This window comes from Kwoniella dejecticola, chromosome 1 (genome assembly GCF_000512565.2).
Source record: "Kwoniella dejecticola CBS 10117 chromosome 1, complete sequence".
NCBI classification, from domain to species: domain Eukaryota; kingdom Fungi; phylum Basidiomycota; class Tremellomycetes; order Tremellales; family Cryptococcaceae; genus Kwoniella; species Kwoniella dejecticola.
The window spans coordinates 182,342-204,649 of NC_089301.1; the positions used below are offsets into that span (position 1 = coordinate 182,342).

The following is a 22,308-nucleotide window of genomic DNA, read 5'->3' on the forward strand; positions in this document are numbered from 1 at the left end:
GAAGACCATACAATTATATATATATAAGCCATGCATTGGGAGATCATCCTCTAAAACATCTATATCCATTTCATTTGATAGCGTTAAGTATTGTGCATTACCTATTTGGAGAAGAATCGTAAGTCCACATCCCTTCAAGTCGGAGGTTGGAGGAGCGGAGTTTGAAATGAATTATATGATGCAGAAGTACAAGCTGACTGACTTGATTTCATTTCCTCCGCAATAGATCATTTTGCCAACCCTATATAATCCCATAACTTACCTCGAATCCGGCTCATAAACTCACCACAACCCCTCATTGACACCATCCGTCCGACCCCCCCAGATAGACCATCATGGCGGCTGGAATCAAGTGCGGCTCCTTCTTCCTCTTCGCAGCGTTCGCTTTGCTGCTAGTATCCACCCGTGAGTGATCGTGAATCCCCACTTTGACTGACATTCACATATGGTCGAGAAAGGCTGACATACCAGTGTCAATCTCGCAGTCTCAGCACCGGTCTTCCGACAGATATCCTTCCTCGATATCCGAAATGGAAGCCAGAAACTCGCCTTTGGTGTATTCGGTTATTGCACCAATGTCAATGTGAGCAGAAATTCTCCTTATCAGCCATCAACAGCGAAACCAGGAACTGACTTATCTACGATTCTGACTTGACTGGTAGGGCAATGGCAATCACGGCTGTTCATCCCGTCAACTGGGGTACGATATCGCCTCTGTCTCAGGGGAAGTTAGCAGTTTCACCTATGTCAACGATAAGCTGGAACACGTTACCAAAGCCTTGATCCTCCATCCCATCGCTACTGGTGAGTGTTTAATCTGTTCTCGAAATTCAATATCCCCCTTTGGCATGTTATGTCATGAGGGTGGTCGCACTAGCTGCGATGTATCAGCATTACCAGCGTGCTGACAAGTGCAATCGAATCAGGCCTCACATTCATTTCATTCATCATCGCCCTCTTCTCCGACAGACTAGGTTTCATCTTCGCCGCCCTCATCGCCTTCTTGGCATTCCTCGTATCACTCGCAGCTATGGTCATCGACTTCGTCATGTTCGGTATCATCCGCCACGAGATCAACGACAACACCACTGCCTCAGCAAGCTTCGACAATGCCATCTGGTTAACCCTCGCAGCGACTATCATCCTCTTCTTCTCGACCTTCGTAGTGTGTTTCGAGACCTGTACGAACCGACGAAACTCCAGAAACAGGGACAGGGAGACTGGGTATGCCAGTGGAGGATATATCGGTAATCAGGGACCGATGATGGGTCAAACTGGAGGTTACGTTGCTCCGAAGAGACATTTCTGGCAGAGAAACAGATATTAAACTTAGACGCCAACGTTGTGAAATACGGAAGTAATCACACGGACGATCAGGATACTCACCTCAATTAGTATTAATCAGTTAATGTAGTGGTTCGATAAAGGTACGAGATCGCAGCAGTCAGAGTGGAAGATTAGATATATACACGGATGTCATGTAGCCTTACTATACTATGTATTCCTCACTTTGTGAAACATATAATCCTATCCCGCCGCGCTGCTTCCACTTTTTTTGGCGGCGGACGTCTGCTTCACGATTTTCCTCAACAACAGCAGGCTCACCAATCTAGTTTGAAGATATCAGCTGGATCGCCTGTCACATTTTCGGCGGCAGGATCCCAGCCTTCCAAGACTGATTCACACTCTGAATCCGAATCGTAGCATTTACCGCATCGACAACCGTATTTTGGACGTCTGTATCCGCGAGCCTTCATTGGATCCGGACTAAAGCTTCCGTCCTAAGTCCAAAGGCATACGATGATCAGCTTGGCTGATTACGCTCAGTACCGCAGTGTAATCGAGATTGGAATCGGTCTCATTGGCAATCGACCATAGGCGTTGAACAGTCGCCAGCTGGATGTTTGGAGACTTACTCGGTATTTGGGCTCGGCCCATCTAGGTTTCTTCCATTGATCCCACTCACTCGTTGCCATTCTGTGGAACATGATCTCTTCGCACCTACACAGATGTACCGGTATTGCCGATGCCCCCGAACCGTCATTGGCGCGCAGATGCGAAGTATGGCTCTCCGTTGGTACCTGCTCGTTCTCTGTAGGATAGATCCAACATTGTTTGAATTCCTCAAACTCCCTGAGCAGCCAAGGAAACCGTCGGGCGTCTCTGCCCTCTTTAAGAGTCTTCCTCACTTTCTTTAGGTCATTCTGGATCCTCGCCTGTCCGATTTTCTCCATCATGAAGTTGATAGTCTGATTGGGTCTGCTGAAACGCATATACGTGCGCCTATACAGATCCCAGATCGCCTGTAATCTCCATTTCAATTTGGTGGCTGCCACACCGAATCCGTAGGGATCGTTCTCCCCGAAATCTATATCCGGCTTTTCGGTCTGATAAATCACGTTGATCTTCTCGGTCTCTTTCAGCTTCAGGTCCAGCGGACCGAACTCATCGATATCTTTTGAGTCGATATGGATGTACACGTCCTTCAGGTTCGGTGACTTTCTAAGTATATTCCTGATCAGGCCCGATGAGAGTCTGGCGAGCTCGTCCGTGTATCTGGAGCGCTCCTCCCAGTATCCCCAGTGTATACAGAGACTCGTAGTGGTAGTAGTGGAGAGGTATTTGGTGATGCAGCCCAAGAAAGGTCCGGAGGGGATGGGATCTGATGGGAAGTCTTCGTCATCTTCATCATAAGGACCTGGCGAGTATTCATAGGTGGTATCCACGATGTGTTTCATGTATCCATTATCCGCCAACCCAATTCTAGATGTTCGATCTTTCCAAAGGGTGTTTCTCCCTTTATCGTTCGGTCGACTTTCAACCGCCCGAACTTTTTGCATTGCTCTATCACCGTGATTGCACATTTCGCATCATTGATTTCCAAGACCTTGACTCGTCGCAAAGCGTGTAGCTTGCTTTGCCCTCGCATGAACCTCGAGCTAGAGGTGTCGCACATACCAAAAAAGAATTTGTCGACGTTATTGTCATGTAGTGATACTCGTTGGTACAGCGAAGGGATGATGGAGTCATAGTGCGCTTGTGACACGCGAAGGAGGGCGATCGGATCGACTCTTTTCAGATGGTGTAAGATAAAATAATGGACAAGTTACAGACGATCAAGATTATCGATTGGGAAAGAAGGGGGAGCATATGATGTGTTATCGCTGCCGTTCTTGCTGCCTACCACCGGTGGGAAAGGCGGTATATTGATGCCGACCATTTCGGGTTTTAGAAAAGATCTGAGGAATATGATGTACAAGGTATGAAAGCTATCGTCCAGGAGGTCAAGAGACTGCTTCGATGATTGGTTGGCAGTTTGTGAAGATGATGAAGAGATAAAGTCAGTAGACATCGTTTACACGTCACATAGAAAATGAGAACATGACTCTTTCCTGGACGCGTCGCGAACACGGTACAGTACTATGTACGTTGGTGAATTTTTTGCAACGATGATTGGCGTGTAACATCTCTAACCGCTCTTGCCGTTGTCCGATCGACGATGATCTAAGCTACGACTGTGATGTACTGGTCCCTAAAGGTGGACGTCGACAGCTGATGAAACAAGGACAATAAGCATTGTTCTCCGTTGATTTCAGGGATCGTTGAAGGTCTGTGGTTTTCTAATTGAAGTGTTATGGGACTGAGAGCAAGTGGGGGTCGCGGACGTGGAACGCAGATATGCACCACTGACCTGAATAGGAAGTTACAAGGTGGACTTGTTTGTGCATTCTGATTAGGTATTCTAATATGAAATCAGTCAGTTTTAACGTTTCTTCTTAAAATAACCAAGATGGCCCATATTGATACTACCTCTAATTCGGGTAAGGACGTTGACGTCGATACAACAAAACCTGAGCCTGTTCAGCATGATTACTCACCTCCCGCAGTCAACATCTCGAGCCTTGACGTTCTACGACCCGTCCACCCTTTGATCATCAAGCATTTCAGACATGTCGATCCCGTCTCTCTCGCCAGGATATCTACCGGCTTCTACGCAGAAATCACACCGTCATTATACGAGCGAGTCATCGTGAACGACAAAAGCGTCGAGCAGTTCTTCTATGGCATGTGCGATCTCAAAAACGCCCGGTTCCTCAGAAACCAAGGCAAGCTCCATGCGGTGCAGAGCATCAAGTCATTGGGTATCGAGGGATCTCACGCGGCCAATATCTTCTTGGCGGAATGCAAGAAATTCGGTAGAATCAAGACCCCCTCAAAGGGAGTCTCGCCTTTCGCCGGTGTGGAGCACTTGGAATTGGCGAGAGGGGTCTTCAAGGGGATCGTGATGCAGGCTATGGGACATCGACAGCCTGTAAAAGCCAATATCCACGATGATTTAGAGCGTGAAATTGAACCTATACCCAATAAGGACCTCTTGAATTGTATCGCGAAGTATTTTGGCGGGGTGAAACGTATCTGCATCAATTGGGGAGATTGGAAACACGATACGGCGAATCGTCAACATGTATCTAGAATCGGATCAGGCTTGATCAAAGGACTAGTAACGAAACTGCCTTTATTGGAGAGAATTATAATTCATACGCCTTCGGACAATTTCGATGAGCTCTGCAAATTAGATTTGGATAATCTAGGATTGGGAGAGGGCATGAAGATGGTTAATATCACTTATCAGATGGAGAAGCCGTATGAAGATTACCCGAATGCGCCATTCCGATATGTCTTGCATGAAATTTGGAAGGCCTACAAAAGCACTTTCTTCTCGAACCAGCTCATCAAGTTTTCTCTGGAGGATACGAAGAAAGACAAACTCGTGAAAGATCTGGGCAAGTTGGAGCGGGACTTGCATGAATTGAGAAGATATCCTCATGATATCGTAACGAAGAGCCTCAATCAAGCGTTCGACAATTTCAAGGGAGCTTGGATCTTCAATGATGACTGCCAAGATCAGCCCGGAAAAGCTGGAAGAGGATACCTGTGCGAATGTAGAGAGAATCCCCTGCATGTGGTGGCGAAGCAGAACTGGCGTGAGTGGGAGAGGCCAACTTGGACCCGACGATTCAGATTTGTGAGTACCGCCGTATCATTCAAGTTCAAACCTCCGATCTTCTGACGGACTGGCCGCGCAGTCAAATACAGCAGCTGACTGAGTCCACAGCCGCAGCAGGACACTGAGATGGAAGATACCTTCATGCCCAGCGACGAGTCTGACGATGAACACGACCTTGGATTTGGGTACGATCCGGAATCGGATATGGGACATTGGGAGGGTCATGCGGGAGGCTCGGATTATGAGGCAGATTGGTTTTGATCCGGATCATTCATTGAGTATTTCTTGGTACATATAGTTTCGCTTCGATCGAGTTGAATCCCAGAATCCTTGAGTGGCTATCTCAATAGGTGCAGATTAAAGGCGAAAGGATAGTCACGCACTCGTTGATCGGCTGTGGAAATGGCTTATGACATGACATGATACATGCTGGCTGCCACGCTTTTACAAAAGAGGTTCCTGTCGTCCCCCCTACAATCGGCTTTTGACACACAGTTCTCCAGCAGCTACTCCTCGTCTCGGCCGGCGTAACATGCGCATTTTTCGTTATTGAATACTACTTTCGTCCTGAAGCTTTCGAATCTAGCCTTGTTCGAGGTCTTGACTTTCTTGTAGAGATCATCCATGGATTTTTGGTATCGTTCGGAAGGATATAAGGTGTATGTGAAACGCATGACATTCAGATTGTATCCTTCTGTGACTTCCTTGAAATGATTCCATAATGTCTTGATGACCCTAAACTTGTTCCATCTTTCCTCATTATCTAGAAGAAAATTCAAGCTTATCGTAACCAAGCTGTCCGCGATCTCGAAATGGACTAAATCGCTGATATCAACATGAAGGTTGACACGAGTATCGGGAAAAAGTGCGGCAATTTTGCGCAAGCAACCACTCGTGCCTTCTTTGATTGACCAGTCCTCATCGTATTCAGAATCGTCTTCATCTAGCCATTGATTCCAATCTTCATGATCCCAGGACTCGGACCAATGAAGGCATATTGTGTTCAGCGGGTCAGATGTGTGCACTGCTAAACATTCAAAAACTTCGTTGATGCGATGGAGATAGTCCCAGATCGCAGGATCGTCGGCCTCCGCTGCATTCGTTCGCAGCAGCTCGTAAACGACGTCCGAGGTAAAGCTGATATGATTGACTGACGGAAAGATGGGTGCGATGACGATGAGACTATCGTCGCAACCGCACCCACTCCGGTGTTCGCAGTATAGGGTTTCCATGATGAATTGAAAGGCGCCTTCTGTATCGCTAAGCTCGAGGAGTTTTACCTGCGCAAGAGCCTTGTTTTTCAATCCAGGGATTGGGAGTCGGTTCTTGTGTCTCCTGCCATTATCGTCCTCGTCCCCGCTGTCCTCTGTCTCGGCGTCGGGATCGTCCTCAATATCCACTCCCTGCGTTATATCATCGAACTTCTCTCTGTTACCGATGTCTACTCTCTCGTATAGCGTGGGCATGATCTCGTCGTATAGTGCGTGGCAAGTGCGCATGAGTTTGGTCGGGATTTCTTGCTTGAGTATATCCAGGATTTGGTAGTGTACCGGGTGAAGTTTGTGAAAGTTGATCGTAAAGTCATCAGCTTTCTTCGCTTTAGACTTGGATTTGGACTTTGCTTTGGTCTTGGCAGCCTTCTTCGTTCTTGCATTGGACGGCATATCAGCGGAAATGTGTTGAACGCGGCGTTTGCTTTTGGCAGCAGTGAACAAGCAGCGTTCTATCACGTGCCGAGAAGTTTCTATATGAAAGATCAGTGGACTTCGACTTTAGCGGATAGTTCGGTTTTTCTGTAAGGAAGTACAGTAACTTACTCCAACTCGATATCTCGTCAGCTCACTACTACCTTTGGGCGACTGGTCTTTCCGATTCAGCAGCCGTTGGCCGGACTTGCAGTTGAAGAGAATGTAGGGATGTCCAGCTCTGTGGGTGAGCTCGAGACAGAAACTGTAGATGGAATACGGACGAGCCGAATAACACGAAATGATGAATGAGGAAGAACAAGTAAGAATCAGATTATACGAAGAGATACCTGGTACGTGGGAGGACATCAATGTGCACGTCAACTGCTGTCAATTTATCGTGGATTTTCAAACATCCTTTGGGTGCTTGGCTCATTTTGGTGGCACTGAGCCACGCTGCCGGAAAACGCGAAGAACTGTTTACGACGAGGAATACTTCAGAAGGCAGTTAACAAGTCCGCCTTATACCGCCACCCCGCTCAAGATCTCTATTGGCGTATGTAAGCATCGTTGCTGTAAGTCGATCCAGCCAGACTCCTTCTATGCAGCCTCGTCGTGGGAAACCAATCTGGTGCAGAAGAAGAGTAGCGAGGTAAGGGGGTTCTAGAATCTGCATGGTCCACCCGCATTGGCCGCACGAGCTAAACGGCTTCCGTATCACCTCCTTATCGTGGTGTTGTGCAACAGAAGCGAATGGAAAGAGAAAAGACAATCATGCACATGCTGATCGACATTGAAGTGGCTTTTGACATGACATGATACATGCTGGCTGATATGCCCAGATTGTAGATCTATATACTCTGCCTGAAAATCTGTTTAATTACAGATGCGGACGCCTGGCCTTAATCACTATCTTCTCTATAGCATTCACACTGGTGATCAGCGAATACTATATGCTTCCTGAAACGTTCGAATCTAGCCCTGAACGCAGGCTTGACATTCCGGCCGAAATCTTCAACGGAGCTTCGGCGACCTCTTGAGAGCGGTAAAGAGTATTTGAAGGGCAAATGATCCACTTCGTGTCTAGCCGTGATTATGTGGAAATGTTCCCACAAAGTTCTAATGACTCTAAGGTTGGCCCATTTTGCGGGGCTATCTAAGACCAGTGTCAGATCCAACGTGACCATGTTGTCTAGAATGTCGAAACTGACCAACTCTCTGATATCGAGATGTATGATGACGAGTTTATTTGGAAGAGCGGTCTTGATATGCTGCAAGCAAGAATTGAGGCCAGTCTTGATTGACCAAAACTCATCATGGTCATTCACCGAGTCTACCTCGAGGGATCGATTCCAATATTCATAATCCCATTCTTCAGGCCAATGAAGGCATATTGTATTGAGGTGATCAGATGTGTGTTTGGCTAGGCATATGAAGATTTCATCGATGCGATGATCGGAATCCCATTGTTGATATTCAGCCTCCGCTGTTAGCCACATGAGCACTCCGGTAACGACAAAGTGGTTCAGGCTGATATGAGTGACCGCAGGGAAAATGGGTGGAACCAGTAATTCGCCCTTATAGCACGTACACATTGGTTGGTCTTGGCAATGTTGGGTATTTGCGATCAAGTGGATCGTCCCCTCTAGGTCACTGAGTCTGAGATACTTAGTATGAGCAAGGGTATGATTCTTCAAGCCCAGAATTGGAAGATCCTGGTTGTCTTCTTCATCTTCATCCTTCTCCTCCTGAACGTCTGGGTCAGGAATGCAGTCGACGTCGACTCCGCGAATGATATTTCGGCACCTTTGTGTATCACCGATATTGATTTTTTCGAAGAGTCGGGGAACCACGTCGTCGTAGAGTGCGTAGGAAGTACGCATGAGTGTCAGAGGGACTTCTCGCTCGAGAATATTGAGGATTTGATAGTGTACCGGGTGAAGTCGGTGAAAATTCTCCAGTACCTTTTCGACTTGCTTCGCTGCCGCTTTGGCTTTGAGGTGGGACTTTGACCGCTTCATTTGGGCGATGGATAACATGATGACGGGCGATAATCGGACAGCGCTGTCAAGGGGCTTGCTATGTTGCGAAAGGCGGGGCTCGTATGTCTAGGTGGGCACTACACGGGTAACTGCACTGCATCAAGGTCAGCTCATACTGTGATGCTCGAGGAAAGCATGGGGATATACTCTTCTCAATCTGATCTGTCGTCAGCTCCAAAACCCACCTCTCGTCAGCTCATGAGATTCTATGGTTGCCTCGTTGTGCGTGGATCCGGGACAGTGAAGGGGGACTGGGCGATGATCGCGATCTTCTCGGACGATGATGGAAGGAAGGCCTGATTGCGGCTGGATGATCCGTAGAAAAAGAAAAGCAAAAACAGTATGATGAAGAAAGTGGAAGTCAGATCTTTCGATACATTCTGATCGAGGTATGACCGAGCTCGATCAAGGTATTATACACGTCAACTACCATCAACCCACCATGTGCCCACGGGCCATCCTTTGGATGTCTCACCTGATTCGGCTCTACCATCAAACTCATAGCAATTCACCAAACCAGGAAATGACAATGGTCATCGTGTGTAAAGCAAGCCGACATGCTACTGTGCAATTGACTGGTCCCGACCATGTCCCGATGATACCAAGAGATGCGATACCCATAGATGACCTGTTTCATCGTGACGAAGCTTAGCTTCATCCTTCATGCTGCCTTGAAAGCTCAAAGTGTTTCCCCTGAAAATGATGTGGAGGTAAGGGGGCTCCGAGATCTGCGCGGTCCACCCGCATAAGCCGCACGATCACCTTATACGTCTTTTCGCATCACTCCCGTACCCTACTTGTCTGCCCTTCCTCTTCAATAACCTTTTCTTCGCTTCACTAAGGTCGGACACCATGCGACGTGATCAATCAAGTCACAGTTGTGCCACTGCTCTGGCCCAGCCTCCGTCATTTGACATCGTCTCACTTGACAAATTACGACCTGTGCAAGACCTCATATTCCATTATCTTCGAACCGATCATCCCCAATCGGTCTTACAGCTCAACAAGAAGCTATACCAGGAAACGATACCGATCGTATACCATTCAGTGGCAGTCCAGGGAGATGGACTGCACAAGTTAGTCAGGAACCTCGTACAGCTAAAAGAGGATCCAGCGAAAAAAGGCAGGTTACCCGTTTACAGCGAAATAGTCATTAAGGCATCCAAGCATATCGAGAGCTTATCAATTTCTGATCTCGTGAACGGTGAAGAGGTAGACAAGGTGTTGAGGCTATGGATGTTGTACAAGATGGATCTGATTTTCCCGAAGCTACAACATATCAACCTTGGAGAAGGCTTCATCGAGAAGGCTTTAGACGCGTCGAGAGATCCAGCAAGTTATACTGGAAGTTTAGGCTTAGACGTCTTAGTGCATATCATCGCATCGTGCTCCATGAAGACGCTGTGCCTGGATTGGCCGATGACAGAGGTCATTCTCAACGAATATGGCGAGCAAGACGGAAGTGTATTGGACTCGTTCATACCTGAACTAGTGAGGAACCTGGATCAGACAACGGTTGAATTAGAGACGATCAAAGTGCATATCACGGACAACAATTTAGGCAAGATGATATCCAAGATAGTGGCATATAAAACCCCTTGGGCGGAATATCGACCGAAAGTGATAATTGATATGACCAACGAAAGCAATCAGCAAACCAGAGATGTCCTTGGTAAAGTCTGGGGAGCGGTGTTGTCTGCGATGGATGAGTTGTTGGAGAATGACTTGCATTTCGAAGGGCCGATGATAGGCGATGATATCACGTTTATCTTGCCGGATAGTATGGATAAGGAAGAAGCGATAAAGATGATAGCGGAAGAAGAGGTTTTAGATGATTATGAGTCGATGTGGGATACGGTATTGGATAATATAGTTTGGAAGAACAAGGATAATTCAGAAGATTGGATTTGTCCGTGTGGCCGATACCCGGCGAAGGATGTCTGCGAAGGAGCAGTGGTCCAGGACGAGGATGGGGATGAGGTGGAGAAGGAGGATCCGAGCCAGACTAAGATAGATGCTTATTTCAAGCCTATGCTCGAGAGGTAGTCGATTAGTCGACATGAATAAGTATGCTTATTCCTGCTATCTGTCTCAACTCAACGAAGCAAGATAAACCGTGTGAAGATTGCAGAACACGTCATCAGTCAAAGCCCTCCCGAAACATACTGTATCTCGGTATACAGATCCCATCGTCACAAGAACGAGACGTCGTAATGTCGTTATTTTTGAAGCAGTCAAACCTTTTCAGAGCTCTACTCACGACATTTCATGAGGAGGGAGGCACATGATATGGGAAGTCTTACATCATCACTCCCTCTCACGTGGATTGACCGCATCACAGCGGGAATCAGTTATGAAGACTGCATGAGCAAATACAGTATACGAGTAGATTGCTTATGGCCGCTTCGATCGCAATCAGGCGTTCGGATATTTGAGCATGCTGCGTTGCGTAGAATGAAACGAATAGAATTAAGTCTAAATCTCTTACAGAACTATGTAGTTAATTCCCGTAATGCTTCCCCGATGCTGGAATCATGTGATACTGGATACTAAATATCTCGCTTTCTCAGAGAAGAAAAGAAAAGAGCCCGCTGTGATTGCATTCGACTATCGTACGAGTGATAAAACGGTCCTTTTATGTTGTTAGATTGAGGCAGTGTACAATTAATGATGAAAAAAGCTTAACCTAACCTAAACTTGCCTTGTGATTTCTCCCTAAGCCTTCTCCCCTGGATTCTTCACAACGTCAGCAGGGAATGATCACGTACTTCGTGCATCGCCTATCGTCGCGGGATGTGAATTCGAATGACGATCAATCGAAAGTTCTTGGTGGCGAATGATTTTTAAAAGGCTATCACGAGGTTCTGATTTTTTGGTTGCAAAGAGTCGTCTTACTAAGATGATGTCAACAGATCAAATCAAGCACCAACGAGGCACCCGCTTCTGTTCCTTGAACTGAAATTTTGGATCCATGACAACAGCACAGCGGGACGGATGTTTGTTCGACTTCGCCACCCCAAGCATCGAAAGGATCGTCTGAAATTAAGGACTAAAGTCTGCCTCACCCTATCTGACATTTGACGTTTGACGTTTGACGTTTGACGTTTGACATTTGGCACGCTCAAAGTTGGTGACATGATGCTTGTGCAGGAGGTCAGTATGACTTTTTGCCGAGGTCGGCTTCCCCACATGAGCAAGTCGGTCCGAATATCTCCCTTGTGCTGTATAGCGTAAGAGAACGTCACTACCGTAAAGGTACTGCCGGTATTCCGTAGTCCTGTTATCGAACAGCAGGTGTACCCCAGCTTAGGTTTTGGGCAGGAGTACACCAAGGGCATCGGAGGACAACCAACTACGCTAAAAAGGAAAGAACTGAATAGACGTCATACTTCTTTAGAAGGACCCTGAATGGAATGTCAAGCCTTGGCATGTTTTCGGTGTTCGATGGGATGGTTCCCATTCACAGATCGAGCTTTCTCTGCTCACTGCCCTGTGCTCGCCGCTTGTTAGGTCGACTTGAGGAAGTGTGCGATGCACAGCCCGCAGAAGTCGCCTCATTCTCGCTATGGATTATGCATATGGGAGGATCCTCCGCTATGTGCCAACGTAGCAGTCATGATAGTTTGGCCTCATTAGACTACCCCGACTTACTGGGTGAATTAGGTAACATGTGATCATTTTGTCATGGGCCCACAACAAAACACATTTCAGCTCGACTCGCGCTTCGCGGCATTTGGGCATACGTTTTCAGCTTATAACGTGAAGTATCGTCAGTACGACAATCGCGAGATTCTTCGTCGGTAGCGAAAGTCGTGGTAGTGGTATACATGTGCGGACTCCGGCCAAGTAGATCAGGTTCAAGTGACAGGTTGGCAGCTTGATGAGAGTTGTGTATTTATGTGAATGGCAACGGAAAACTGCTAGAGAATCGATGAGTTTGGGCGTGTGTGTGACCGTTTGTGACCAATTGTGACCGCTTCCGCTTAGGGGCACCAGACGTTAGCAAGAGTGAGGAGGCTTCCTTCCATACTAATAAGACGATAGAAGCACAGACGTGCACAGAGCACAGAGAGAAAAACCGAAATTAAACTTTGTCATACCATTTTTAGCCCAATTTCATCGGAGAATAAAAGGGGAAAGATTCACGTAAGAAATACCAAGTCATTCCGTCACTTTTACTAGCTGTAATCGGACATGTTTCCCATACTACACTACTTTTTCCCAGCCTTCTCTATTTACCCCGTAGTACATATTTATGCAAGTAGACGGCATGCCGTGATCAGATGCTGCATGCGAAGTATCATACCCTTTCAGGTACTTTTTACCTTTGGTTGAATTAGTTAGATGATACGATGCGGGATTGGTAATGGTAAGCAATAGAGTGAGAGTGAAAGTGAAAGCATGATGCGGTAGTCTAGAGATGCTATTTGCGTTTTCTTGTTCTTATTCTTCGATACGAGCCACAGCAATATCATTGTCAGTGTATACAACCAGGCATCTCCCCATCGATCCTTAATCGGATTGAGATATCGACAGTCTTGATCGCAGCACTGTTGTACGAATACACCATCTTTGGTTACACAGTAGTTTAAATCCCGCCATCCGAACTAGTCTTGTCAGAATACTTCCTGTTCGCATCGATAGCTTCTCCCTCCAGGACAGGAGCAAATCTTGTTTATTTGGAAAACGGCCGATCCGTGTAGATATCGTTGAATGACACAACCGTGTCTCAGAAATCTATCATTTCACCTTTTTGTCTCGGTTGAACGAACGAACAAAACAGATAAACAAATACACAAACAAACGAAACTCCATCATCATCGAACACCGAAATTGACAAAGGCCGGTACTCAAGCATTCGTCCTTCAGTCTTCCTTGTCATAGCAGACGATATACGCGAAAGAAGAAGCAGTCGAGGGAAGAGGAAAGGGAAAGGGAACGTGCGCAATCGTCATACCACACATATTTGACCCGCCCGTGCGAATCAGCTGGCAGAGGATCAACGAAAAGGTGAGTATCTTTCAACCTTTTGAACCTTGAACCCTGTCTGTTGTTCGTTCTGCTTTCTTCATCTCCTTGTCATTCTACATATTCTCGTCGCTCCTTGTGTCAGCAAGGCAATCGTCGACTGTTTGCCTCGGATCGGAAATTTATCAGATCAGCTAACTTAGTTTCTATCGTATCTTAGCTGCTTAATCTTGAATCGCTTCTGAACCGATACACGCTAAGCAGCAACATAGCATATCCTTGCCATACCTTGCAAGTGGATTATATTATTATATTCCTGCTCGAATCGAAGCTGAGAAGAGATGATATGACCCGGTAAGCGCTTTTCCGAAACACCAAAACAACATCACCACCATTGTCGTCATGATCATCAGAAGGGACATCAGTGTTTCATCCTTGTCCTCGTCCATCCGATAGTCGGTCATTGCTTATATGACACGACTCCCGATAGATAATATATCTTGAAACATAATCAGCCTACTCCTACTTCCATCGGATAGTCCGAAGTCTCTCGCTTGCCACCCTAAACGATACCTTTTGCACGGTATTGCTTCATTGTCCATCTTCGTGAGTCTCTGTCTATCTCACAACGCCGATCATTGCGAAGGAGTTTGAGTGATACTGACACCATGCTGCCTTCGACCCCCTTTACCTCATGCCGGTCACACCGAAATCGCACTTCCTTTCATCACGTTCCCTTCGCAACCTAACTTCTTTCTTCTTCCCACTCCGACACCTGCACTCCTTTCATCGTATGATCCCCTTTGTCCTGCTCCCTCGACCTCAAAATTGCGGATCCTCGGCCATATACTTCGAAACTACATCGTGATTGTGCCATCACCCATATCCGTACCTCAACGTCATATGCTTCTCGTCAATCATCGATAATTCAGAACTTTGTGTGAAGTGGACGATTCAAGGAGACGGAAGTGAAAATAAGATCGAGGGACGTAGCTCAAGATGGACTCCTTGCTAGTGGTGCATCCCTCAACCTTGGCTATACCGACTTTAGAGCCCATACCGCAATCCGTCGCCCCAACCCCGTCTCTTCGCGAATCACCACCCAACGAGGACGTCGCCGCTGGGCCGTCGGGCTCTGGCTCCTCGAATCGACATGCTCTCCCGTCTCCGAGTGATTTCGCAGGATCCAGTCGTCGGTCTTCCGTATCGTCCACTTACCCGATTCCCGGATCCTACTTCCCCGCCTCAGGCAGCTCACGCCGTTATTACTCTGCTTCCTCTGGCACCAATACACCTTCGGAACGACCTCGCCCCTCACCTATAAATATTCCCGATAGCACGCCTGATGAACCGCTCTTTTCGGCTTATCCAGATACCGGGACGACGTCGAATAGTAAAGGGAAGGCCAAGGCATTTCACCTACCGCTAAAATCGGGCTTCAACCTTAGCAATGCTTCTTTAAGCAGGAGGCGGAGAGGTGAAGAAGCGGAAGAGAGCTCTGCGGATGAATGGCGATTCCCACTAAGTACCCCATCTTCATCTCGATATCCGCAACCTCACTATTTGCACCAACCCCATCACTCCCACCATCATGGCACAGATCATCCCCCGCGCTCGCCGCCCAAAAGCAGACATACACGAAAACGAGCAAATACGGTTTCAAGCAGTTCGAATACAGCTGTATCAACTCGTCATCGCAAATCGGCATCTACTTCAGCGGTGGAGGATGAGAAGCGGTCGCAGTCTTCAAGTAAGACCCTCCGACTGGCTTCCGTCCCTCGACCAAAAACACTGGGTGGATTTAGGAGGCGGAGAGCGTCTACAGCATCGGCTGCGATTCAAGTGGAATACGAACCGCCAGGATCGACTAATACGTGGAAAAATATGCCAGAGGAGGTGGCCCAAAAGTTCGACTCACCTCCTTTACCGTTTTCGTACCAGCAACCCGCCCGTTCTGATTACACCCTACAATCAGTCTCCACTGCTACGACTGCACGTCCGATCAACCCCTCCATAATCGAGCAAGAAGGGTCAGGGGAAATCATCCCGGTCATAGCGCCCAGGCGGTCGAGTCTAAGTGGCATGGAACCGCCAATTTTGCTTGGCTTGACGAATATCTCGAGGACTTTACCAGAGGGAAGCGTGGATATAGTCATACCTGAGGACATGGTAATGCCGCACGATCCGCCGCCTCGACGAAGCTCCTTGGATCCCGAAGAGCCAATCTTCGTTGAGATCAAGTCCAAAGCGAATCCAGAAATCACGGCCTCAGCTCAAGCTATCGTTGTTGACGATCTTGACCAATCTGCTTTATCAGCTTCTTTGACAAATACAGACACCTCGACGGCTACGACCTCCAATTCCGCCGCGGCCTTCTCGCCATCGAATTCTTCGCAGGAACACCCATTGTCCTCGGCTACGACATCTTTGTCTCGCAGTGCGAAGAGCGGAAAGGAAGGGGTAGAAATAGATGGTGAAGGCAAAGAGATGACTCTGTCTGCTGTAAGGCTCCAGAGATCTTTAGAATGGGAAGCCAGACAAGCTAAACTGAAGAGGAGACTTGAGAAGAGGATTATGATCATTCTCGAGCTCGCCGAGACCGAAGTCGCATACACGGAAGACCTAAGAACATTGTGTCACGTCTATCTACCTCAATTGGCGGCTCTGCCCAGTGTCACCGAGCGTAGTGCGAAGATGATAGCCAGGAATACCGAGGAGCTCCTGGTATTTCATGCTACATTCGTGGATAAAATCGTAGATATCCTGAAAGGGGAAGGCTTGAACTATGACAGCGCGAAGGAGGTTGAATGCGGCGACGCTGGAAAGATTGATAGGATCTCTAAAAGCCTCGCGACATTGTTTGTCGATGACGTGAGTCTAACAATCTACCCTATTTCTTACATTTCTTTTCCCACACCACTGCCAATTCCCCGGTAACCCCTCGAAAGTTCCCTTTGCTCCCTCAACCCTACTTCCTCGTGCATGCTCGCATCCGCTCACTGAATAATGCCAAGCAGATAAGCCAATTCAGTCTATACAAAGATTTCTGCGCTGAATCGATCATTGCCACAACGCTGGTCAAGCACATATCCGAAAGGGTCGACTACGAAGGATTCGAAAAACGGTGTCAAATAATCGGAGCCGCTCAGCCTTCCATCACTCTAAGAGACCTTCTCGATGAAACAGGAGCACACAAAACCCACAGTCGGTCCAGACTTCATTTCAAGGATTACCTGATTACTCCTATCCAGCGAATATGTCGATATCCTCTTTTACTGAGTCAACTGCTTGATGCCGCTGGTCAAAAGGCTCCCGAATCTGAATCTGAGTACTCTGAAGAAGGGTATGATGTGGAAGTCGATTTGGAAAGAGCATTGGGAGCTATGCGAGGAGTAGCCGAAGAAGCTGACGAAGCCAGACGGCTCAAAGATGCAGAAGTCAAATCGGCTACAGTACTCGAAAGACTGGAACCGCATTCCAACCTTGCGCCATCTTTCATCAGGTCATTGGGAACTTGTCGGCTTATTGGATCCTTGGACGTCTTGCACCATCACCCCGTCCTTGCACCGCTTGCGCCTCCCGTCAAAGTCAAGTATCTCGCTGCCTTTCTCTATAGGGGCTACCTGATATTGGCCAAAGTCAAGAAAGGCAAGTCCTACGAGGCCAAGCACTTTTTACCGCTTGAGGTATTTGAGTTGATCGATATCACCGAAGGTAAGCCAGGTCTACCTAAATCGGTTTGCTGCTCTTGCTGACTGCTGCCATACAGGATTCTTACCTCACTCCATTCGACTCACTTTGAGAGATCATAATTTCGATCTGGCAGCTTCATGCGATACCGAGAAGGAAGTCTGGGCCTCTGCGATCTGTCAGGCTCGAGACGAGAGCATCATCCCTCCATTTGAGCTGCCAGCTAGTGTTTCGCCTTTCCCTGTAAGAGCTAGACGATCGTCAACAGCCTTCTCGGGTGACTTTGATGCCTTGACTGCTTCTCCCACTGCACTCAAACGCCATACTCTCATCGGAGCTCCGTCCGAATTGGACGATTTTGCTTCGACGACGGATCAACCGGTCACCATTGCCGTCAACTCTTCGAAACCCTCAACCCCGTTACTGTCACCCATAAAAACAACCTTTGGGCTCACACCAGAACGGAAATCCAGTTCAAACGGTACGATCCTCCTTAGAAGAGCGTCGAATAATCAGCGTATACTTGTGGAACGAGGTTTAGGAGACCTGTTTTCCGACAGCCTCTCGACCACTCGGTTCCAAGCTCAGCTTCAACAACGTACCCTGTTCTTACCTGACTTACCACATTCTCCCCGCAGTGGCAAGATTCGAGCTCGTACCCGATCAAGTGATCTAGATGCCTTGTCATCAAAGGATTCGTCTACGATGTTACGTCGCAGGAAGTCATTCTTGGATCATCGAGGACGGAACGAGAGTATAGATATCGCCATCACAGGGGAGGTGAAGGGTTCGGTCATTGAACTTCGGCCTTCCCGGTCCTATGGCGGTCATGCGCGACATCGAACTGCACCTAGCGCTATCCGTAGAAGAACTGGATCGATCTCGTCAAGTAGAGGTGCAGGGGGCACGGCGGAAAATTCCGATGAGGAGAACGAGGAGAACGATACTGCTAGTGCTACCGCCACCGCGACTGCGATGTCCGACTTTGGCGGTGGGCGATACAACAGGCCGCATCAACAGTCGCGAAATAACTCGTACGATTCTTTAGGGTCTATGATTACGCCTCGAAGGTCCGTTTCAAGCTTCAGAGCATCTGGCTCCGGATCAGGCTCAGGTAATACTCCAGAGGACGAGACCATCATGATCGGATCGAAACATAACCAAGGCAAAAGCCAGAGTCAGAGTCAAACCCAGAGTCAGAGATTACCGTATATTGCACCGAGAAGCAAATCGTATCAACCTGAAGGTATTTATCTACAGCAAGTTCGAAAATCGAAATCTCGACCTAACCTCAAATTATCATCTATGCCCCTTCCGTATGGCTTCAGAGCAAGATCTACACCAGTCTCACCGATATTATCTCCCACTCATGAGATTCCGCCCGTACCTGTATCTGTACCTGCACATGTAACGATTCCACCGAGGCAGACATCCGTATCTGCCCAGGTGCCTCCCCCTCCTCCGGTTCAGAAATCCAAATCGGATGAATCGCCTAGGAAACACCTTTATCGCGATACGGATCCTACTGAAACAACGAATACCGGAATGACAATGCCGGAATACTTCATACCGCCTCCACACGGTTCACCGCTCGATTCTATAGGTAATAACATCCCTCTGTCCTCTACCAGCTCGACATCGATCAACCGCCCAGAGACGAGCGGAAGTGCGAGTACGAGTAGAGTAGATCTTGATAAACCTCTTGGAGCGTTAGGTACTCTACGAAGATCCATGTCTTTCTTACCCCTGAGAAGGGGGAATAGTATTACGTCTTTTACGGATTTCGGAGGATCATATGCTCATCCGAGTTCTAAGATGGAGTCGTCGGGTTCGAACAGTAATAGCAATAGCAATAGCGGTAGTGGATCAGCCTCAGCTTCGGCTTCGGCGTTAGGTTCAGGAGAAGGTTCTGAGGAAAGTCATATCCCTCCCGGAAATCGCAATCAAGGGTATTTATCACGAAACCGTTCGATGGTCAGTACGACCGAGACTGAACAAAGTCGATATGGCGATGAGCAGAAATATGGGTATGAGTACGAAGGATCTTCGCGAGATCACGATGGGAGTGGGAACGGTCAGGGAATAAGAGGTGGATGGAGCTCGGTGCCGAATACGCCTAAAAGAAAGAAGAGTCTCAGGTTGTTTGGCTTGAAAGGATTTACGCCGATGTGAAGAATGCAGAAAGATGGGTGAGGCGGGATGAGGGCCTCCAGCTTTTTTTTTGGATGAAACTGGAGACGGGGATAGGAGGTTACAAATTTCAGCTCGCAAAGAAGGACTTTTTGAGTCGAGTTGATCCATTCACTCGATGCGCATCGCGCCCATATGAAATTTAACACACGCGCATAACCATGGATCCCAGTATCAGTATCAGTATAAGTGTAGGCATCATTTTTCATACTCGTATCTTTGTTATCAATATCAATATCAACATCAGTGTCAGTAAACATATCATATCATCACCATTAATTGTATTGCCATTTATTCATGCCATATTATAAGACCGGATGTATTTTACTTGTATGATGCTACAGTATATCGTGTGCAGTGTGCTCGTACAACAAGATGACCCTATCCCGAGCTAAGATTGAGCATATCCCCTTGTCGAAAAATCAAAAATCATTTACAGCGGAGTCTACTTTACGCTTTTTGGCGTTTTTGGCTCGTAGGAGTGTACCAAATCAATGTTGCGTAGATAGGCGTTTCGAGTCTTAGATATCTACGCCCCTGCTCGCTCTTGTGATCTGATCTGGCCTTCCCTGCGACTGCCTGCGACTCTGAAAGCGAGTTCGATTTTGATTATGAGCCCGAAGTTGACTTTGAGTTCGAATCAGGCTCAGATTCAGGCTCCCTCCAAATCGCTTCGTACACTTGACAGACACTACCAAATAAGAACGCCCAACCTCCCCAGAACGTCGATAATCCCGACTGGTATTCTGCCTTGGAGCTCGAGGCGGGGTATCCTAGTGCCCCGCAGAGTGTGAATCCGATAGCTCCGATGAGATTCCATACGCCGACTACAGCGAAAAGGTGATGATCAGCCAGTCAACCTTTCTATTTAGAATGTGTTCGTAGGATGAGAGGTTTTATTCTATGGTGGTACGGTGTATGAATTCCGGATTTCGGAATTCTGATATGATTTTTGCCTTGTGGGTTTTGCACTTGATGGGAATGACAACACCATACCACACTCACCCCACCATCCGATCTCAGCGAGATTAGGTAGATACCATTTCTTCTGGACTTCGATCATTAGGATCAAAGAGGATATTATGAAACCTGTACCTCCGATTACTGGACGTGCGAGAATGAATCAGCTGTTAGCTCACTCATGTTCGTTCATCTCACTAATTTATGAATTCTGAATTAAAGGAGTCACTTACCTTGCGGAGTCCAGAAGAAGATATCTATGATGGCTTGAGAACCCCCGCCATCAGAGTATCCAGGTATGACGCCTGGTAAGCCGGTTCTATGATTGTGGCAGTATACCAACACGTCAGCTGAGAGTGAACGCAAGACGTGGATGTTGAGTGAGGTATGAGAGGAAATCAATTACTCACAGGGTGGACACCCAGAAAATCGTAGCTGCGAAGAATTGTATGATGGCCTAGTTTCAGGTCACGCCAATCTAAGCCCGTTTCTTTTCGATTGAACAGATGAATGGAAATCCAGAAGCATAGGCAGAAGCGTATCAAGGTCTGGACATACGGCTAAGTAGCCCATATCGTGCCACATAGGTTTACCCCACCAAAGGAACTTCTTCTCCGTCTTCCTCTGTTTTGATGGATTCGGTAATTCATCTTGACTCGTGTCCCTGCTTGAGGGCAAAGAGTCCGATACGTTACTCTGTTGAGAGTTAAGCTTGGTAGGATTGATCGTCGATTGAGGATGCTGTTTTCTCCGATGATGCAGGATCTTCCCGAAAGAACTATCGAGATGTATCTCCCTTCCTCGATCTACGACTTCCAATATACCCAAGTAGGCGCCCACCTCGAAGATCGATCCTCCCAGAAAGGCAGTCGCAGAGGCCGAGTTGGTATATGCCTTCGTGTCTAATGAGGGGCGGAGTATAGGTAAGAAAACTAAAAAGCCTGTTGCATTATATCCGTCAGTACGAAATATAGAGGCTTGAGTGTCGTGAAGGTGCAATTTGATCACGAGCGAGATCGGTCGGACAGTATGGGACAGAGAAAGGCAAAGAATAGCTAAGGAAGTCGGAATAGGACCGACTTACCATTGACAACCCATACTGTGGATCCGAGGGTAAAAGCGACAGCTAGCCAGAATGTAATGTCCAGCCTCAAGTTGGGCTTCAATTGACTTTCTTCCTTCTTTATCCTGCTGATTGCTATACTTTCTACACGTTCTTCTCTGTCCTTGCTCGCTTTTTCTATATCGGTGTCGGCGCGCGAGGGAGTCTTGGTGTAATGTATTGTATGTGTCTTGGGAGAATATCTTCCTTTCCTCGCTCTTCGGGAATTCCAACTCGCCTTCCGGCCGCCTGTGTGGGGATCTACGAAAGAGACATGTGTTGGGGTGAAGAATGGATGAGGGGTCCGATGGTTGTGCAGGACTAACGTCTCGTGACGCTTGACAGGTGCCATACTGAGTATCCTCTCTGGCTGACGAGTCTTGCGCTGCGTATCGACACCAGGCTGGATTGCTTTGTTTGGCTGAATCGATATTCGACAGCTTTTTTTGCTGTTTCACTGTCATATGTGTTGAAGAAAGCGTTCTTTCGAAAAGCGACAAAAGCCAGCTATGACGCTCTTTTGAACCAGTAATGATCGTCCAAAAATAGATTTGTTTACCTTATTCCGTTTGCTTTTCCCACGGTGCTTTCAAGCGGTTTCAGGGCAAGGCACACGCCATGATCGTCGGAATTACGGCTTGGCACGGTATATCATAGACGCGT

General features: G+C 47.5%; 8 protein-coding genes across 8 annotated transcripts; 4 read left to right on the top strand and 4 right to left on the bottom strand.

Annotated features, from left to right (window-relative positions):
* Window positions 1-335: 335 nt before the first annotated feature.
* On the top strand, window positions 336-1,327 carry I303_100071 (uncharacterized protein; the record flags this gene model as incomplete). Its single annotated transcript, XM_018403448.1, has 4 exons — window positions 336-405; window positions 486-583; window positions 663-804; window positions 927-1,327. 4 exons carry the CDS (start codon window positions 336-338, stop codon window positions 1,325-1,327), a joined length of 711 nt encoding a protein of 236 aa, XP_018266102.1.
* A 274-nt stretch (window positions 1,328-1,601) lies between these two features.
* I303_100072 (uncharacterized protein) lies at window positions 1,602-2,864 on the bottom strand (the record flags this gene model as incomplete). Its single annotated transcript, XM_018403449.1, has 2 exons — window positions 1,602-1,781; window positions 1,917-2,864. The coding sequence occupies 2 exons, from the start codon at window positions 2,862-2,864 to the stop codon at window positions 1,602-1,604; spliced, it is 1,128 nt and encodes a 375-aa protein (XP_018266103.1).
* Window positions 2,865-3,790: 926 nt separating this feature from the next.
* On the top strand, window positions 3,791-5,269 carry I303_100073 (uncharacterized protein; the record flags this gene model as incomplete). The annotated part of the gene is made up of 2 exons (XM_018403450.1): window positions 3,791-5,026; window positions 5,117-5,269. The coding sequence occupies 2 exons, from the start codon at window positions 3,791-3,793 to the stop codon at window positions 5,267-5,269; spliced, it is 1,389 nt and encodes a 462-aa protein (XP_018266104.1).
* Window positions 5,270-5,514: 245 nt separating this feature from the next.
* Window positions 5,515-6,672, bottom strand: I303_100074 (uncharacterized protein; the record flags this gene model as incomplete). The annotated part of the gene is made up of 1 exon (XM_018403451.1): window positions 5,515-6,672. The coding sequence occupies one exon, from the start codon at window positions 6,670-6,672 to the stop codon at window positions 5,515-5,517; it is 1,158 nt and encodes a 385-aa protein (XP_018266105.1).
* Window positions 6,673-7,595: 923 nt separating this feature from the next.
* I303_100075 (uncharacterized protein) lies at window positions 7,596-8,732 on the bottom strand (the record flags this gene model as incomplete). Its single annotated transcript, XM_018403452.1, has 1 exon — window positions 7,596-8,732. The coding sequence occupies one exon, from the start codon at window positions 8,730-8,732 to the stop codon at window positions 7,596-7,598; it is 1,137 nt and encodes a 378-aa protein (XP_018266106.1).
* Window positions 8,733-9,587: 855 nt separating this feature from the next.
* On the top strand, window positions 9,588-10,781 carry I303_100076 (uncharacterized protein; the record flags this gene model as incomplete). The annotated part of the gene is made up of 1 exon (XM_018403453.1): window positions 9,588-10,781. One exon carries the CDS (start codon window positions 9,588-9,590, stop codon window positions 10,779-10,781), a length of 1,194 nt encoding a protein of 397 aa, XP_018266107.1.
* Window positions 10,782-14,702: 3,921 nt separating this feature from the next.
* On the top strand, window positions 14,703-19,565 carry I303_100077 (uncharacterized protein; the record flags this gene model as incomplete). Its single annotated transcript, XM_018403454.1, has 3 exons — window positions 14,703-16,574; window positions 16,721-17,417; window positions 17,473-19,565. 3 exons carry the CDS (start codon window positions 14,703-14,705, stop codon window positions 19,563-19,565), a joined length of 4,662 nt encoding a protein of 1,553 aa, XP_018266108.1.
* Window positions 19,566-20,192: 627 nt separating this feature from the next.
* On the bottom strand, window positions 20,193-21,997 carry I303_100078 (uncharacterized protein; the record flags this gene model as incomplete). Its single annotated transcript, XM_018403455.1, has 6 exons — window positions 20,193-20,410; window positions 20,589-20,687; window positions 20,777-20,862; window positions 20,954-21,000; window positions 21,102-21,484; window positions 21,628-21,997. The coding sequence occupies 6 exons, from the start codon at window positions 21,995-21,997 to the stop codon at window positions 20,193-20,195; spliced, it is 1,203 nt and encodes a 400-aa protein (XP_018266109.1).
* Between the last annotated feature and the right edge of the window lie 311 nt (window positions 21,998-22,308).